The sequence below is a fragment of the Chelonoidis abingdonii genome, chromosome 1 (genome assembly GCF_003597395.2).
Source record: "Chelonoidis abingdonii isolate Lonesome George chromosome 1, CheloAbing_2.0, whole genome shotgun sequence".
NCBI classification, from domain to species: Eukaryota; Metazoa; Chordata; order Testudines; family Testudinidae; genus Chelonoidis; species Chelonoidis abingdonii.
The window spans coordinates 268754635-268774846 of NC_133769.1; the positions used below are offsets into that span (position 1 = coordinate 268754635).

The following is a 20212-nucleotide window of genomic DNA, read 5'->3' on the forward strand; positions in this document are numbered from 1 at the left end:
TGCACACGGCATGGCTAGAGAAGTCTGATTGAAGATCCTATTGTTGACAGAGCACTGAGTCAGTCTGATCTCTGAACTCTGGACGATTTGAACTGAACCTCTGCCATTACCCTATTTAGGTTGGGGCTGTCTGATTCGCAGATGGACGCACAGGAGTAAAACATTCACTGAACCCAGAATTGACTGAAAGGTAATGAAGCAATCATTTTGGGGGGAGGGGAGTGGCTTTAAATACCAGGGTTAAAGAGTCATCCAAAAATATTTTTTCTGACTCACCCCACACAAGCTGCCAGGCAAATCTGACAGCTTTACGTATCACTGATATTTTCCAGATAATGTAATTCTGTTTTGTCTGGACCATTTTCAGCACATTATACACAAGCTGCGTAACTGGGATTGTGCACAAACCACATAACCAAGGTTTGCCAAGATCCCATCAAAACTCCTAGGACAGCTCTCCTGCAACTTCTCTCTCATCACTTCTACAGAATATCTCACACAGAAACCAAACAAACATTCTGATGCTGATATGAAACTAGGTAAACATGTTTAGATTTAAGTGACACATATTAAGAAACCTCCCTCCCCTCCAAAACAGTTCGGTTTTACTGTGTGCCCAAAAAGTCAAATTTGTGCTAAATCATGCCGAAGAGGGAGCAAATTCTGAACTCAAAGGTGCCTTCTGGAAGGCACTTGCCAGCAGCTCCCTTTCTAGTAAACCAAGAGACCTCAAGCACCTCTGCTAATTGCCAAGGAGAGAGGGGTGATCTCTCAAGCATGCAGGAACTAAAATGTTCTTCAGCTCAACCCAACTGGCAACCAATGCAGATCCAGGAGCATCAGAGTAATCTGTATATGGCAAAATAGGACACTTACCATAGGAGCTGCCAAGTTCTGCTTTGGCTTGTTTGTGGGTAGATATAAGGTGTAGCCCCATCTTAAGCATAGATCATGGCAGCAAGTTCTGCATCTGAAAAGAATGGTCCTAGGCAGACACAGATAGAAAAAAGCCATCAAGGGCATTGCTACTATTGGCAAATAGCTAGGACCAAATAGGCGTCACCTTGCAATTCAGAAAAATTCAGACTGGAAATAAGATAATTTTTTATCAGTGAGGGTAATTAACCACTGGAACAATTTACCAAGGATTATGATGAATTGTTCATCATTAGCATTTTTTAAATCTAATTTGATTTTTTTCCTCCCAAAAAGATATGCCAGGGGTCGGCAACTTCTGGCATGTGGCTTGTCAGGGTAAGCACATCCCTCACCTGTGGCACTTCTCGCCGCCCCCATTGGCCTGGGACGGTGAACCATGGCCACTGGGAACCGTGGTTGTCAAAACCTGCCAACGTGGCAGGTAAACAAACTGGCCTGGCCCACCAGGGTGCTTATCCTGATGAGCAGCGTGCCAGAGGTTGCTGACCCCTGAGATACGCTCTAGTTCAAACAGGAATTATTTTTTGGCATGTGTTATTCAGGAGGTCATAATGGTCCCTTCTGGCTTTGGAATTAATGAACCAAAAATCTGGTTTTTTGCAACCAAATTTATGATACTGTAGATTTTGATACATGATTTAGATAATACTGCTCATAACACCAAAAGTACAATAATACAAGATTTAAAAATACATACTGCTCTAATTTTCCAGATAACGGTCCAGACAATTCCAGCCATATTGTGCTAATGATATTAATCAAGCCCCATATTTAAAGCAGTACACTGGGATTAAGGTCCAAACAGTCCGTGGACAATACTTACTGTACAACATAAAATGCACATGCTGCTTATATGATGAGGATAGGACAAGAAGCAATGGTCTTAAATTGCAGCAAGGGAGGTTTAGGTTGGACATTAGGAAAAACTTCCTACCTGTCAGGGAGGTTGTGGAATCTCCATCATTGGAGATTTTTAAGAGCAGGTTAGACAAACACCTGTCAGGGATGATCTAGATAATACTTAGTCTTGCCATGAGTGCAGGGGACTGGACTAGATGACCTCTCAAGGTATGTCTAGTCCTATGATTCTGTGTACATATACAGTGCCAAATACGGGCTGGGCACATTGAAAAAATTGGCAAAACACTCATTGACTTCAGTGGGGCAGGATTTCATCCATAATCTATGCTGAGGAGTTCACACTTCACTCTCATAATAATGGCAGATTTGGGACCTAATCCTACAGATGCTTCAAGAGCAGAATGCCCACCAGAATTTTGTTGCAGAGAGTGCTTGTTGGATTTGTATTTGAATAAAATGAGCTTCAGTAAGGCCACATATTTTAGAAAGAATTTGTTTTGAAGGTATCTAACACTTTAGAAGTGACTCTTCCATCAGATGCTTTTTAATAAGGTCAAGTTACATCTAATGATAGAAGTCAGATGCTTTTTCAGACTAAGCACTTAAAAAATTCTCCAAGCAATTAGTTTTTCCAGTAGAGGTTAAAGATGATCAAAACTTGTGCGATGCGCTTCTGCAGTGACCTTTCAAAGATGTTTCAGTTATTGTTATCTTTTTAATAATAAATAAAGCTTGGCTCACCATAGCCAAAAAAGGCATGACAAGTACCTCAGTTGTGCATTATCAACTATATTTTGCATCCCTTACTACTCACCTCTTGGATAATCCCTTACCACAGCAAAACTCTCTGACCTCAGAGCTTTGACTGAGTGAGAATTGCAGAATTTAGTCCTAAGTGAACACTAACTTTTATTGAGAATATTTTACTGAATATCCTAATAAAAAAGCTATTTAAAAAAACTACTCCAATCTTCATCCCAATGTAGCATGAACTGTAGATCAAATTAGTTAATTGATGGAGTGATCCTTGAAGATTTAGAACAGTTTCCTTCATCTCCATACATCATAACTGGTCTCATATATAATGAGGTAAGATAAAATTTCCAGTTCAGTAAATTAACCTTAGTTTTATAATAGGCTCTGCAGTGTTAGTTCAGGATCTTTTCCTGTGCCACAAGGGAAAAACTAGCAGATTTCAAGTCCTTTTTAAAATAACCAGCTGGGAAATTAAACTGGTAAAAAATGTAAGGTACTGTAATACAATACCCTAGGGCAGGATAAAGAACACCTTATGTTGAGTTCAGACTCTGCTCTAACTACGTTCACACCTACAAATAAAACTCAGCTGTTTGTTAAGGTATTTCCCCAAGAAGTAGTATATCCACCCAGGACAAGCCTATGATGGCAAAGCTGGTGGCAAGAATGAAGCACCAAGGGCAGAATGGAGAAGAAACAGTGAAAATAACTATAAAGAAACCCATGCACATACCAGTAGGAAGGGGGAAAGACTAAGAACAAAACAAACCAACCCAAATATAATCCCTTGAACAGAATAGCTTCAGGTTTTGAAAAGTTAATCACACACAAAAATTTTGGGCTAGCCAGATTCTGCATTTTGATCATTTACAGAAGAAACCAAAATGTGTGGTATAATAACAAACTAATAGATTTCAGCTGCAAACAACTGTGTGTCCATTTCCTTTGATAACAACATGAAGACAAAATATCAGGTTCCACAGGTGATCTAAAAATTCTAAGTCAAAAGAGTTTAAGTTCACATGAAGTCCAGTGTCCACAATGTGTGTATAACATCAGCTTAGAATGCCTCAAATTCACTGATTCACATCCACATGCTAACATGTATCTTGTCCCCTTTGCACTTATACATCATCTCTGAATTTGGCCCACAGAGCGTGTACATGAATATAAAGTAGTCCAACCTAGGGTGATTCAGATGCTGAGGGGCCAACAGGAGGAGGAGTTTGTAATGGAACCAGATGCACTCAGAGGTGTGGGGAGTGAGGAAATGAACAGATTAAAAAAATCGGTCTCATTTTATAATATACATTATTTGTTTCAATAATGCCTCTGGGATCTCTGCCAAATACACTTGAATACAGGTCTTGCTCAAAAGCCCAAAGGCCATATTCTGGCTCAGTCCCCATTGCTCTGATGTTCTGGGTGGCACAAAACTGGCTCTCTCAGGCATGGAAGTGTTACTGGGTGGGAGCACACTGAAAGAAAAGCAGAGCCAGAGTGCACTGCACGCTAGCCAGCCCCAGCTGTTCGAGCACTCCCTAGGAACCACTCTCCCCAGCATGATGTAGAGCAGCCTAAGCCATAGAACATTTGAGGCTCATGGGAGTAGAAAGATAGGTTAGAACTAACTTCTCTACAACACTGATTTCTGCCCTGAACACAGGTGATCTAGCCCTGGTTTCCCAAACAACATCCTTGTTAGGCGCTAAAAGCCTGCAGTGTTTTTATTCCAAATCAAACACTGTACAGCCTGTGTGTAAATACACACCAAACTGTTAACGAAACACAGCAGCTGATGATGAGGCATGCTAAAGACCTCCTACCAGAAGCACAAAGACTGAAACATTTATCAGCCTGCTCTCTTCATTTGCTCAACATCTTGGGGCCCTGTGCACTACAGTAATACAAATAATGATAAAGAAACATTTAGAGCAATTGCTTATTTGTTCCCACTCCACTGTACTCCCTCGTTGGATAGCACATCACTGCATTTCATGCACTGATGGGAGCAAGCCTGATTACATTAATATGGCAACATTAAACCTTAATAAACAAGACTAAAATGGAAGAAATTTTTAAAGATTGATGGCTGTCTTGGCAATGTTTTTTACTCCGCACACTCTCAGATGGGAGGGAAAACCTCTTTGGTTATAAATCTAACCAAGCAATTAATCTGTGCACTCTATTAATTTTCCATGACTCAGCCTGAAGGTAATTCCTGGCTATTTTATTACATCAAAAAAGCACAGTAAATATCAATTTTCATTTATAAGAGCGCTGTTAGAGATTACCCCGCAACAACAGTAGGAAGGTTTCTTGTAGGGGTATCCTGGTGTTCAGTCTCAAATCTCTGCCTGGCTGCTTAGATTCACATGGAAGAGCCAATGTTGTTCTATGTAGACAAGACTGATCAGATGGTTATTTATGTAAAATATGGCATAAGCCAAGTTCCCAAAGCACTTTATTCCTGCGACATGTGTTTTATTATTTAACATACGAAAATACTTGCAGATTGGATGACTCAGGATGCTAGTATCGGATGTAGACCCTTTCAGCTCTAGGTCCAGGTTTCAGCCTAAGACACTCATACTGAAACTGTACCCACATGGACCTCCATCGAAGTCAAATTAGCAACACTGATGGGCTGCCAAAGAAACCGCATCTGTGCCTCTCACCAAGGAGGTCACCTGTTATGAGGAGGTGATTGAGTTGGAGTGGGGCAAAAGGCCTCCAGGAAGAACCATAAATTTTCCATTTTAAAAGAAATATAAATGTCGCGTTTGGGTTGTATGGCATCTCACAATATGCCATGCTGGCAACTCTCGGAGCCACTCACCATCCTGCTCCACCTTCAGTGCTGCCACTGGCCAATCAGAGCCACCCATGCATATACTTAGGCTTGGCAGAATTCAGTTTTTTTTTTTTTTAATAATTTCAGCAAAGAACAAGGTTTATTTTTAAGCATGTTCCCCTCCCCCCCATTTTTATCAATTTACATTTTCCCAATTGTGGGAAATTATGGGAGGGTTGAGACAATTATACAATGGCACTAGATGTTGAGTTTCAAAAAGTTAAAGCTTTATAACCGTGAAAACACAAATTGTCGGCATTGGATGTCAAAATATACAAAGCAAATAGCCGTAAATCAAACGGTAACAAGTTCACAAGTGGCATTTTTTCTACTTTGCCTACTGGCAAATTTCAATCAGTGCACACAGAGTGAAATCGACATCTTCCAACCCTACGGATATTCAGTGTTGCTGTCAATGGGGCATGACAGCTTTGGCTCAGGCAAAGAGAGAGACCAGCAGAGAGAGCATGTGACAGTGTCACTGGTGCAGGTGTTAATAAGAGGTGGCCAAGCATCTGCTGTTGTAGCGGAGGAGTGCCTGCTGCTCTGAGACACCACAATACCTTTTGCAGTCAGGGAGGAAAAGCAGTTGCCCACGAAAGGAGAGGATACAACACATCCCCGCAGCAACCAAGGAGAGGACAGTCTACTCCAGAGCAGGAGATCTGACACTTTCTCTCCTCATTTATCCAAGAGGGGACCCAAGAACTCCAGCAAACCAGCAGGGGAAGAGAGAGCACCTTGCCACACCCAGTGTTTGCACCCTTGACTTCCATGCAGGGAAGACCACCCCCGGTGCAGGCATTGGCTACCATCATTGCCATCCCTGGCAGGTTTCAACTGGGGGCTACCCTGACTTGCTGTCTGATCTATAATGGGTGAAATGTGCCCCTATTCTAGTCTGGGGCTACATTTTGAGATGTGGCCCATCACTGTGATATCTGCTCTTGGGCATGCTGGCAGGCACAAAGTTTAGGAGAATCTTGCTGCCTATTATCCCCCCGTCCCCCACAATTTGACCTCTGTACAAATGGAACAGTACTCTAGAGCATCCACCATTATTTGGGTCTGCGTGTAGCAAGAGCTGGGAAATTTGTTAGAATATTTAACAAATTTGCCTCAACTGTTTCCAAGCTGTTGTTTTGCTTTCCACAGTCTAGCAAATGAGTTTACGCACAGGAATGTTGACAGAAAAAACATTGAATATTTGTAGAATATAATGTTGAGATCGTAACTGCAAATCCTTGCCCAGGCACCCTGATTTTAAGAATTACACTCAGAGAACTGAAATTCAGTTGATGGGTGAACTCCAACCTTCTCCAGAGGGCCTAGGAATAAGGGATATGGCACCATTTAAGCCTTGCTTAAGTGGTACTTGGGCTGGCCCTCTACCTAAGGGTGAATTTCATCCCGGTGAAATGACATGTCCAGTCAGAAGAACTCAGATACTGAGCTATTTGGAGATAAGTGCTTGTGGGTGGGCTACAGAACAAGAATTACTTGCAGGAAGTATGAGGCAAATACGTTTGAACAATGACTAAATTTGAGATCACAACCACTTCACCAAAAAAGAAGCCAAATTTCAATAAACTTGTGTCATAAACAGATTGTTAAGGGTTAATGTCTCTTTTACCTGTAAAGGGTTACAAGCAGGGAACTGGAACACCTGACCAGAGGACCAAGCAGGAGACAAGATACTTTTAAATCTGGGTGGAGGGAAGCTTTGTTTCTGTTCTTTGTCCGTTGTGTGTTCTTCTCTTGGGGGGTCTGAGAGAGACCAGACATTACTACAGGCTCTCTAAGTTTCTGTTCAAATAGTAAGTAACAACAGGCGGTTTTAGTCTTTTTGATTGTTTTTCTCTATTTGCAAATGTGGATCTGGCTGGTTAACTTTTATATGTGTAGTTGCTGGGAATATTTTGATTTGTATTGGTACTGGGGGAAAAGGTTCTCTGTAGTGTCTGTAAACTATAGGACCCTGTAATATTTACATCTTGAAGTTACAGAGATAATTCTTTACTTTTTCCTTTCTTTTATTAAAAGATTTCTTTTAAAGAACCTGATTGATTTTTCCCCCTTGTTTTCCTTGTTTAATCCTAGGGGATTGGGTTTAAACTCACCAGGACTGGTGGGGAAGACGGGAGGGGGGAGAGGTGGAATCTCTCTCTGTTTTCCTTGAATCTGTTTGCCTCTTTGTGGAAGGGAAGGGACATGCTTCTCTGTATTGTGATTTAAAGAGTTTGGATCAGTAGTCTCTCAGGGTAGCCCAGGGAGGGAAAGTCTGGGAGGGGGAAAGGAGGGGGGAATGGTTTATTTCTCCTTGTTTTAAGAACCCAAGGGATTTGGGTTCTTGGGGTCCCCAGGGAAGGTTGGGGAGATCAGAGTGTCCCAAAACACTATATTTTTGGGTGGTGGCAGTGCTATCAGATCTAAGCTGGTAATTAAGCTTAGAGGATTCATGCTAGTATCTCATTTTCTGAACTCTAAGGTTCAGATCTGGGAAGGAATACTATGACAACTTGTAATTCATTTTTCACTCAGTTCTTACATTGGTTATGTCGCTTACACACATGGATTCAGCTCAGCTCATTTTATTTTCTTAATCATAGGCTAGGTAAGTCATGTACAGCACCAAGCACATTGTTGGAATTTAAATGGTAAATAGTATTAACAAGTAGTAGGAATTACAGTAATCTCCTCCCTCAACTCCAATTAATGCCTCTCTTTTAAACTACAAAGCCCTAAGCAGCTTCGAATCTGCCTACTTTCCTAATGTATAACCCCCCAACTGAGATTGGCTGGAGTGCCACCTTTGTAAATAATAGGGAGCTTGTTACAGAAAACCCCTTAATGTTGGAATTTACAGTAGTAACCCCTATGATAGATGGCCTGTCCTTTTGCCAATGCAGGAATGTTCCCCAAAACATTACCTTGTGATTTCATGTACTTGAATATAACCCGAATGTATGAGCTTCCACCCCTTCCTTTCAGAGGCAATTCTAGGCATCCAGATACCATATTGATAGGCTGAACCTACAAATCTGAACAAAATTCCAGTCTAACAGATCTCTCCATTTCCTGTTTTAAAAATAATTTTAAAAAGAAACAGCATTTAAGTCTGAGAATGACTAGTCCAGCAGTGAGCCTGCCATAGTCTGCTCTCTAGTTATGACAACTGAAGTGGCTCTGGAACAGCTTATTTGTGACTTGACCAAACTTACCTAAAGTCAGGTGGTCTGTACATAGTTTGGATAAAGATGCAGCAGCTTTTAACATAGACAGTGAAAACTTGATCAATATAGTGATGTTTTAATATCTGCTCCCAAGTGTCTTAGAAATAGTCCATACAGCCTCCTCTTAAATGTATACTGCTGCCTCTTTTTTGAGAGAGAAATCTTTTAATATCACAACTGATATACATATGCAGTGTAGGTGCAGGTTATTAGAGAGACAATGTGGGTGAGGTAATATCTTTTATTAGACCAACTTTTGTGGGTGAGAGAGACAAGCTTTCCAGCCACATAGAGCTTTTCTTCTGATCTGGCCACTCTACTTTGAATGGTCCCTTACAATATGTGCTAATTACTTACGCTAAACAGTTTGTTCCAGCTTCATCTTGCTGTGATACTTGGAGTACCTTTCCTGGACCTGAACAGGAGCTCGTGTAGCTCAGAGGCTTGTCTCTCTAATCAACAGAAGTTGGTCCAATAAAAGATATTACCTCACCCGCCTTGTCTCTCCATTGATATACTTAATATTTGGTGTGAATACTGAGGTCACCTTCTGGTTAATGTGTGAAATGCATGATAAGTTAAAAGTAAAAAAGGGATGGAGATAAAGGAAGAAGAGGGATATATTCTTTTCTTTCCAAGTTCTTTAAAGGAGCAGTATCGAATAGAGTCAAAATGTTGCGACACATTGAGATGTGAATGTTTATACATTGGAGTTTAACTTTTTAGGTCTATGTTTCTTATCTTTTAGAGTGATAGCTGGGTTAGTCTGTATTAGCAAAAACAACGAGGAGTCCTCCTGCAGCTGATGAAGTGGGTTTTATCCCACAAAAGCTTATGCTCAAATAAATGTGTTAGTCTCTAAGGTGCCACAAAGACTCCTCTTTGTTTCCTATCTTTGTTATCCCTCTAATTTCAAAAGCATCCAGTTATGCACTCTTTAATACTGTTGTGAATTTGGAGGGAAAAAAATCCTCTAAAGTTCCTTTTATAAAAAGTGTTGTCTGGTCCCTGTTCAATTTTTAAAAGGGTCTTTTCAACAGTGAAACTGGCAGTATATGTGGAGTACTCACATTCTCAAAGTAAACAGAAGGCAATATCTATTTTTGCTGATTTCCTTCATGTATAGTCATCTTAAGGGTAGATTGTAACTAGAGTAGGTGCTAGGTCGGACTAATGTGGTTTTCAAGTTTGCACTGTCCTTTCAATAGAGAATTATACACATCCTACAGCATCTATAGGCTAGTTAAAGGAGTCTGCCAGAAGGCTGTCATTCTATCGATAGGGCTGCCAGATTCCCTCAACCCTTCACCTTCTGGCTCCCCAAAACAGTGGGGGGTAAGCCCTACAACTCCCCCAATTATAGTCTCTTCTCAGAGGGGCCCTAAGACTTAACCGTTTCCAGGATCCTCTTCTGCCATGTGACCTTCTCTCTCTTTGTTTGGTCTGCTGCCAAATGGCTGCACATGTTATTTGTGTACCAGATAGACCTTGTTAGGTTTTTTGGGTCAGGACAGCCGTAGACAATGTTGTTAAGACTTGGAATAGTTTCAAACTTCTAAAAATTAAAAATCACAAGAAAGATTTTTGTGATTGGTTTTAAATAAAAAGATGAGTGCTTGCTAAGAAGCGCTGTCCAACCTTGCAGTGCCATGGGCTTGAGTTATACACTTTTTTTATTTTGTTTTTAAATGTTAAATATCACAAATCTCTTGTGGGAAATAGAGTATATATTCCGAGTTACCAAATCAGTCTTGCTTAAATGCAAACATTTGCAAAAACACATCATAAGAAAGGCATCAGCAGAATTTGACGAGATTGATTCAGTTTTTGGTGTGTGTACATTTTAGAAACTCCCAAAGTTGATAGTGGTTTTCATTTTGTTCTGCATATGTGAAAAAATTTAGTGTAACCTAGTAAGTTCTCAGAGTGCTGTTTGGTAATGCTACCCTAAATAGACTGCACTCCTACTGGCTGGACTTTGTGAACAGAAAATTAATCCTCCCAGGTGCATGCCTGTATAAAAACCGTTAGGGTGGTCTGAGAAGATGCACAGGAAACTTCAAACTCACTCTCCTAAAGAAGGTAATGATACAACTATTCTTCAACTAACATTGTTTGGAATGTACCTAAATGCTCCTATGATAGCAACTAACAAGGAATGTGTTACATTTATTTATCTAATGCCTTTTTAAATTTGGAATTGTCTGACATTATCATTGGTCAGAGGAATTAAGTTTACTGAATTACTGAGAAATAACTGCATCAGTAATGATGGCAAGTTATTTTCCAGCTATGTTTTCCCCTCCAGTATACTCAAGTATCCACCAGGAGGTCTAGCATAAAAGTAAAGTCTCCCAGGATTTATTAGGGACTAGATTTCTATCTCTAAGAACATTATTTATTATTTAATGCAGGAGAACTTTATTTAATTGCATGGGCATTTAACAACAAATGTTGTTCTTACCTGTGTTTGCTATGTGAAGTCCTAATAGAAAGAGCTACATTTTCAAGGAATAATATATAAAAATCCAACTGCGCTTCTGCAAGTGCAACTGGAAGTGGCTTTTGACTGATGAAATGCAGTCCTAAAACATGCTAGCATACAGATTCATGCACAAAAGTTTCAGATTAAAAAAAAAATCTGGGAAGGGTTGTGTTCACAGCTGAACACCAGTCAATGCCATGTTGCTCATTCATCTACATCAGGGGCTCTCAAACTGGGGGTCTGGACCACCCCTCAGGAGGTCGCAAGATTATTACATGGGGGGTCACAAGCTGTCAGCCTCCACCCAAACCCCACTTTGCCTCCAGCATTTATAATGGTGTTAAATATGTTAAAAAGTGTTTTTCACTTATAAGCTGGGGTCGCACTCAGAGGCTTGGTATGTGAAAGGGGTCACCAGTACAAAAGTCTGAGAACCACCGATCTACATAATCATCTTATTTGTATTTTCATTTTGTTAACAACAGGACTTTTAAATGAAAAATTGACAGGCAAAACTTATTTCTACTGAGAACAAACTGTTGCCTTAAGATTTATCCACCTCACAAATATCCCTCTGGTAGCTTCTTCAATATTTTACTGTCATGATAGTGATGTTAAATATGGTCAAGCAGGTACTTTCATTATAACTCCATAGAAGACTACTTTCCACTAGAATAATTATACTCTAGCCTGAAATCTCGCAATTCCAACCGTAATTGTTGTAAATTGACTCAATGATAATTAAAAATACTTTTAAACACTTCACATCTACAAGACTTGAATTTAGCATTTGCCTATCTGATCACTTTGTAAAGAAATCCAGATACAGATAGCAGTGTGTAGAGCTGGTCAAAAATTGGTGGATGCAACTGTTTTCCATCTGAAAGTGCAGATTCAATGAAAATCAGAACATTTTGCAGGAACATCACAATTTCAGCAAAATTTTTGACATTAAATTATCAACATGTTTCATTTAAACTTTATTGACATCTGTTACATTATAATTTTTAGCATGATGAAAATCAAAATGACAGCTGAAATGAAGTATTTCAGGATATTTTATTTAGTGAAAAATCATCATGTTTCAACTTTTCATTTTGATTCAGGAAGAAACAAAATGTCAAACTCCCAGAATTCCCCATGGGACTTTTTTTGACCAGCTCTACTACTGGGTGTTGGGGAAATTTGCACCAAGAAGATGCATGTATTTAAATGTGAACATTAAACTGCACATTCAAATACACGTATTATGCATGTCACTAATGCAAGTCATCTCTTCAGTCTTTCAGTTTAAACACACGAGTTACTAGCTACAGTATCTAAAGATTTGATCAAACATAGATGTTTACTAAGACTGTATTCGTTATTGTATGATTTTTCACTGGTGATACATCGTCAAACTGGAATTTTGGCCTGTTGCAGTAACATTTAGGCAATGAATGAATACAGCAAAGATATATGTATAGCAATGCTGCCAAGTTTTACTGTACACTGATGAATTTAAGCACATAATTAACTATACACATACCCATGTTTCGATGACTATTCCACCAGGCCTGCTTGGTTTTTGTGCTCTCATAGCTTGCACCTTCTCCCACTGAAGTCACTGATAAAATTTCCATCGGCGTCAGTAGTATCAGGCTTTCATTTAGGTGCAGTAAATTTTATGTTCCAAAGCATCACCAAATAACAAAGTATATCCAAATGTAGTTGTTTGTTGAATTCAACATGCAATTGGCAAGAACACTGGACTTGCCACGCCAATCAGAACGCTGGGCCTGCAAATCTGTTGCTTCCAGCAGTAGTGGCCACTTAATTTATCCTTCTAGGGGAGGCAAGTTGTATCCCTCCTCCCTCCCAATTACACACCTAGTCAATTGTGCAACACGGAGGCTAATACTCCTTCTAGCAATCAACTGAGATGTGATTATTTCTATTTCAGCAAATGTAACTACAAAAAATATGGTGGAGGCTCAGACTTAATCAGTAGCTGGATGGATAGGAGATCTTCAAGGAAAACTGAGGTTCTGCAGGAAGTGATTCACTTGATAGCACTCCTCCTTCTGAATCAGTACAAAACCACTTCCCCGCTCTGCTACATAACACAAAAGTACTACCACAGAGGAGTTAAAATAGAAGCCCAGTCTGTGAGATCATTGAGAGTTCTTATGGCATTTTTCACAGGAATAGGAATGTTAGCCCTTGTATCTGGCCAGATCTGACCTCTGGTTATTGCAACTCACTTGCTTAAATTCCCACTGTACTATCAGTTAGCAAAGATTCTTCAGAGTGTGTGTGTATGCTCAATATAGGATTGGTAAAGCACTTTGGGAATCCTTCAGTTGAAAGGAGCTGCACAACTAAGTTATTATAGAGTGAACATAGTACCTTGTTACTTTATATTTTTTTGTTTTTCCCCCTTCAGCATTCCTGCTATGATCTCCACACAGCACCTGCCACGCCGCAACGAAATTCAAAGAGCAATGGACTGCCCAAGCAGAGAGAAGGAGCTTAATGAACAGCAGTCTGAATGTCAGGATGAGTCTAATTGCCCTGACTATTCAGAATCCAATTCAGGTTGCTACTTAATAATAAAAACTATGCCATGCCAGCAAGTTGTAGAATATTGGATTTTCCTAGGTACACAAATCCAAAAAGTCACCCAAATATCCCATTTTCATTTTTGATAGGATTACTCTCACTTCAGTTTTTTACTTGTTTCTTAAATATTACTTTTTTTCTTACAGGGCCAGATATATAGAAGCACTCAGCACCCACCACTGAGTCATTTGAAAAGAGCTCTTCTCTTATTTTGGCATCTCACTGAAGTGGCTGGATTATCGCTGAGAACAGTGGGAGCTCTTGCCTGCTGAGCTCTTTTAAAAACCTGGCCCACAGCCTATTAGCAGATTGCCCTCTAACCATTTTTTACCACTCCCAAAACCCAGGCTAGATAAAACACAAATTAAAGTATAAATTGCAACTTTTGAAACTGACCACTGGAAAATCGGAATATTTTGCTGTGTTTTGCAGAAGAAAACACGACAGTCCACTCCTGTTCCAGACAGTTTTTTTGAATGTGTGATAGTTCTTGGCATTACACTATTTAACATTTTTATCAATGACCTGGAAGAAAATATAATCATCACTCATAAAGTTTGCATGTGACACAAAAGTAGGGGGAGTGGTAAATAATGAAGAGGACAGGTCCCTGATATGGAGCCATCTGGATTGCTTGTAAGCAGGGAACAAGCCGTATTAAAACTATATGCATTTTATAGTTAAAATGTATACAGCTAAATACATACATCTAGGAACAAAGAATGTCAGCCATACCTACAGGATGGGGGGCTTCATCCTGGGAAACAGGGACTCTCAAAAAGATTTGAGGGTAGTGGTAGATAATCAGCTGAACATTAGCTCCCAGTGTGACACTGTGCCCAAAAGCATTAGTGTGATTCTTGGATGCATAAACAAGGGAATCATAAGGAGTAGAGAGGTTATTTTCTCTCTTTATTTGGCACTGGTGCGACTGTTGCTGGAATAGTGTGTCCAGTTTCTGGTGCCCACAATTCAAGATGATATGGATAAATTGGACAAGGTTTAGAGAATACCCATGGGAATGATTAAAAGGATTAGAAACACGACATATAGTAAGAGGCTCAGAGAGTTCCGTCTATATAGCTTGATGAAGAGAAGATTAAGGGCTGACTTGATTAGTCACTAAGTACTTATATGGGGAACAAATACTTAATAATGGGCTCTTCCATCTAGCAGAGAAAGGTATGACACTGGGGTGGGCAAACCTTTTGGCCTGAGGGCCATATCTGGGAATAGAAATTGTATGGTGGGCCATGAATGCTCTCAAAATTGGGGTTGGGGTGCGGTCTCTGGTTGGGGCTGCATGCTCCAGGGTGGGGCCAGAAGTGGAGAGTTCAGAGTGCAGGAGGGGGCTCCGGGATGGGGTGGGGGTGCAGGCTCTGGGGTGGGGCTGAGGATGAGGGGTTTGGAGTGCAGGAGGGTGATCTGGGCTGGGACCAAGGGGTTCGGAGGGCAGGAGGGGGATCAGGGCTGGGGCCGGGGTGCAGGCTCAGGGCAGCACTTACCTCAAGCAGCTCCCAGGGAAGGGAGCAGAGGGAAGGGGGTGCAGGCTCTGGGGTGGGGCTGAGGATGAGGGGTTTGGAGTGCAGGAGGGTGATCTGGGCTGGGACCAAGGGGTTCGGAGGGCAGGAGGGGGATCAGGGCTGGGGCCGGGGTGCAGGCTCAGGGCAGCACTTACCTCAAGCAGCTCCTGGAAGCAGCGGCATGTTCCTTCTCCGGCTCCTACGCGGCGGCACAGCCAGGTGGCGTTGCACACTGCCCCGTCCACCGGCACTGCCCCTGGGACAACATGCAGAGTGGAAGCCCCTGGTTGCCCCTACACGTAGGTGCTGGAGGGGCCATATCGCTGCTTTCGGCAGATCTGGCACGCAGGCCATAGTTTGCCCACCCCAGTTATAATATGATCCAATGGCTGCAAGCTGAAGCTAGACAAATCCAGACTGGAAATGAGTCATAAAAAAAAATAAAAAATTAACAGTGAGAGTAATTAATCACTCGATCAATTTACCAAGGGTTATGGTGGAATCTCCATCACTGGCAATTTAAGATTGGATGTTTTTGCAAAAAGATCTGCTTTAGGAATTATTTGGGGGAAATTCTATGGCCTGTGTGATACAGGAGGTTAAACTACATGATCACAACGGTCCCTTCTGGTCTTGGAATCTATGAATCCTGCACTATAGTTTTCTGCTTCTTGTTTTAGGACTACAAGATGTTTGTTCTTGTCACATTCCAGTATCATCAGAGGTAGAGCTGTTCATTTTTCAGTGTTGTTAAGGATGGCATTAGGAGGAAAGGCACTTTAACATGGCAATACGCTGCAGTTATTCTGTGCTCGACTGTGAGCTTGACAGATCAAATGGGACATGATGGAACCGCTGGGTTAAGATAGGAAAATGCAGTGTTTCAGATTCAGAAGATGATACTGTCGTCTGCATCCCTAGTTGAAACAATGCAACACCTGGTGTCAGGGAACACTGTACTGCTGGCAATGCTGACTTTTGGAAGATACAAAAATAGAGGTCCAAACTATCTGTGGTTTAAGAACCCAGTGTACTTCTGCCAGAATCAATGCTAGCTGGCTACCCTGTGCACAACTGTGCAGTTATATTAGCAACCTAAAAATCTCCAAATAGCTTCATTTAGATATGATATTAGCATGACTTGCAACCCCTGACCTGGGATACTTAAGTCTCAACCTGATGACAGAAAAACACATGCCAAAAGTGTGTCTTAAAATTCCTCACCACACAACCTGTGTTGCTCCATGACTTATGGGAAAGGAAGGTTTTCTCCTTCACTTTGATTGACAGCAGGCCCACCCACATTTGGGATCCTGCTCTGGCAACCCAGTGAACCATGGTCAGCTCACTAGCAACTTTTTTAAGAAAAGGCTGCATACTCATTGTCTTGACTGCAGATAAGTCTTGTATGTTTTCTTTTCCCAGTTATGTAACAAAATGCACATATATGCTCCTATCTACCAAATAATACAGATATGATCTTTTCTCCCACAGAATCACCAAGAATTCTTAAAATACTGCAGAAGTGGATTCCTACAGTTTCTCCCTATTTTGACAAGGAGCATTATTGTTACGCAGATCATCAGATCACTATTCAAGAATCATTAGACCACTTCGGAGCTATAGTATGGCCCGGTGTAAGTTTTACCTATGTACTGTAATCAAATAGCAAGTTAAACTCAAATTATAAAATAAATGTGAACAAATGGAACGTTGGAACTGAAGTGAAATGAAAATAATGGTCTTTGATGAACATCCCCATTGCTCATTTACTATCAGGCTTCCATCACAGTGCAGAATGAAGGGAGTTAACTATTTTAACAAAGAACTCTGGCTTATGTCCCTCCTACTGCCACTTTGGGCCAGAAGAGCAGCTTCCAAAGGTGTGACATGGTAACAAATGATTGAACTGTAAGTCCTCTATAAAACTGTGTACACCTCTCCCTTTGAAGAGTGCAGAAAATAGCCGGTGCTATTGATCGAGCATATAAATGAATATGGGTGCAGACATTATATCAAAGAAAGGAAAATTGGGAAGAAGTGTTGTGTTCTCTCAGTGACTCCAGTCAGTCAGTCACTATGGGGATGTAAGCATCTGGCAAGACAGACAGGAGAACAGAAAAGAAAACAATACTGAAAAGATCCAGCATGCATTTTACAGAGAATGGAAATTTATTTAGAGCAGAGTAGCGCAATCACATCCCAAAATGAGTCGGTGCAGAGGCTTGAAGGTCTATTTAACTGACTGCATGTAGATGAAACTCTTTCTACCCAGGATATTACCTGGGAACCAGGAAGCGTCTCTCATTGCTCACAGGTACTGTCCAATTAGCACCACTTGTGTTCCCCTACTGCAGCATTTGATCCACCATGCTATGGAAGATTTAGAGAACTTGGCTCCTTCACAATTTTATTGGAAGGCAATCAACTGCTGAGAACTTTCTAACTTGCTCAGTTTGAGACAGAGGACTGCAGGGAAGTCAAGATTTATTTTATGCCACAGGATTTCTTCCTTCTTTTGTGGACTTGTGAAAGTGTTCTAAAATACAGAAAAAGGTGGTGTTTATACTTTATCATAGGAAAGGCAGAAAAATTCTTGCAGGGAAAAATAGCTATTTTAGCAACTATTCTAATTTCTTTCACAACTAACTACTGGAAAAGCAAGCTTCAGTACAGACAAAGCAGGGACTTGAACTTAAAAAGAGATGAGGCTGAAGACCAGTGAGAATATTGGGTCATAAGTGGTCTAGCTATCTAGGGTGCCTTGAGGAATCTGCCAACATAGAAGCAAAATGCTAGGAAGGACTTATTAATACACTTCCCAGGACTGAGATGTCAAGATACTTCAGAAGGCATCTTGATGAAACAGCAATATGGATGGGATTGTAGCATGATAGGTTCAATGCTCCCAACCTTATACTATAGAATTCTTTCCCCAGATCATAAGTCTATGCTTTCAGGAAACAGTCTGGAGCGATAAGAGCATCTTGGCTCCCTAGGACTCTTTCTGATGAGGATATACCTTTCATCACAGTGTCTGTCACATTTATAGAGTCTGGGTTTTGGATGTAGAGAATCACAGGCAAGGGGATTCAACACTAGTGAATAATTAGGAAATTGCTCGCTGGGACCACACATTTGAATGTAGGAAAGTTTGCTGCTGAAAAGCCCCTCTGCTTAGTTGAGGGGATTGTCCACTAAGCTCATTTGGTTGTGTACACCTTTAATATACATCACATATTGAGGACTATGGTGAGATTCTTTTTAGGTCTTTATTTGCATTGCATCTATATGACACAGGGTGCTCCTTGCTTCCAGTTGATGAATACAGATTATATTTGTCAATTTTGTAGTGACTTAATCTTGCTGATCATCTGGTTTTGGGAAACTAAGTCCTACAGAGATGGATACTGTAAGATGAAAGAAGGAAAGTAATTCCTCAGAATAGCAAAGAAACTCTAAGCCAGATACTGATCTCGCAAGATTTAAATTGAGACCTTCATAAAAAGTCAACTTTAGACTTCAGAACTGAAGATATTTCCATAGTTCACAGATATGTAGATTAATTTAAATATTTTTACTCATGAGGAAACATTCTACTGGTCCCTGCTTATCCCATTGTTGAATTAAAAACAAACATACTTTGTGTGTAATGAGATTTGGATAATTTTGTCTCATCTGTAAAGTGGCCTTCTCAAGATAAAAAGCATTAGAGTAACAAAGATATGAGGAAAATATTCCAAACTTATTTACACTATTTATTATGAAGATGGACGAGGATTGGATTTCAACTCTAGAAAGCTTGTCAGTCTAGCGATCATATAAAAACTCAGAAAATGACAAAGATTCCATCTCAAGAGAGAAAGCGGAAAATGTCTGTCTTAAGTGTTTTTACTATGAACTGCAATTTCATCAAATCTCAAATTAGTCAGGTGTTAGTAAGTGGCTGGGAGAACTCCAAAGAAAAAGTAGATACTGCACAAACAGTGCTGGTGATTCATTAGCGGCACTCACCCATGATGAGTTGGTAATCAATGCCTCAGCATCATGCTACGAAACTGTGTGATTAGATGAGCTGTAATATAGGGTTGTGATAGAGGAAGCAGAGGTAGTTCCTATTGGCTCTTTGACCTCTGCTGTGATTGCTAAGAAAGCAACCAATTGTCAACTGTTTTACTGATATGGTTCCATGACAGAACTCTGTCACTTGAACTGAAAGGTACCATTTGTCTTCTCCCTCTCTATAAAATGGCTGGAATTATTTCATCATGCGTGCACTATGACTAATAGATAGGAGTCAAGTCTGGATCTGAATATCTAGAGTGATAGTGACTTTGTAGTAAAATCTCTCCTTCTCCAGACTGACTATGCTCAGTTCCTACAGTAACTTAAAGGTCAGTGGAAAGCAACAAAACTCTGTGACATATAGATCTGTGTATTTCTAGGGAGACCCACATAAAAAGAAGCTGTTTGGTTGTTTTTACTTGCCTAATAATGTGGGTTTTTTTTTTTTTTTTTTTTTTTTAAACAGGACTAATCTTGTTCCTTTTTCCTAATTTGCTTTTGTGCTATATACTTGAATACGTTCAGTCTATAAGTAAAAAACTTATTAGAAAATGTTTTCAATGATTTAATGAACTGCTGGATGGCCGTTAGCAAATTAATGCTTTTTATGGATATATTTTAACTGTTCTTAGGCATTGGCTTTATCTCAGTACCTGGAATCAAATCAACAAGAGATCAACCTAAAAGACAAAAAGGTACTTGAAATTGGTGCTGGAACAGGACTGGTATCCATTGTGGCTAGTATACTAGGTTAGTAAATTCTGCTTAAATTCCAATAAATTCACCTTCAAATATATCAATTGTGAGGTGGCAGCTAAACAAATTCTTTGACACTGTAGTCAGTGAAATTATAACTAAAATTAAAAACTTAACTAGCAGTTATGACTTTGGCTCT

General features: G+C 40.3%; 1 protein-coding gene across 3 annotated transcripts in view; it reads left to right on the forward strand.

Moving 5' to 3' along the window:
• METTL21C (methyltransferase 21C, AARS1 lysine) overlaps positions 1 to 20212 on the forward strand; it is a 60157-nt gene that overhangs the window by 39074 nt on the left and 871 nt on the right. For 2 of the 3 annotated variants that reach the window (XM_032801190.2, XM_032801172.2), the window contains exons 2-4: positions 13554 to 13705; positions 16747 to 16889; positions 19950 to 20067. In XM_032801190.2, coding sequence (XP_032657081.1) covers positions 13554 to 13705; positions 16747 to 16889; positions 19950 to 20067 — 413 coding nt within the window. Of the gene's footprint in view, positions 1 to 10655; positions 10726 to 13553; positions 13706 to 16746; positions 16890 to 19949; positions 20068 to 20212 lie in introns of those variants that run through there. The other variant, XM_032801162.2, reaches the window with a different exon arrangement.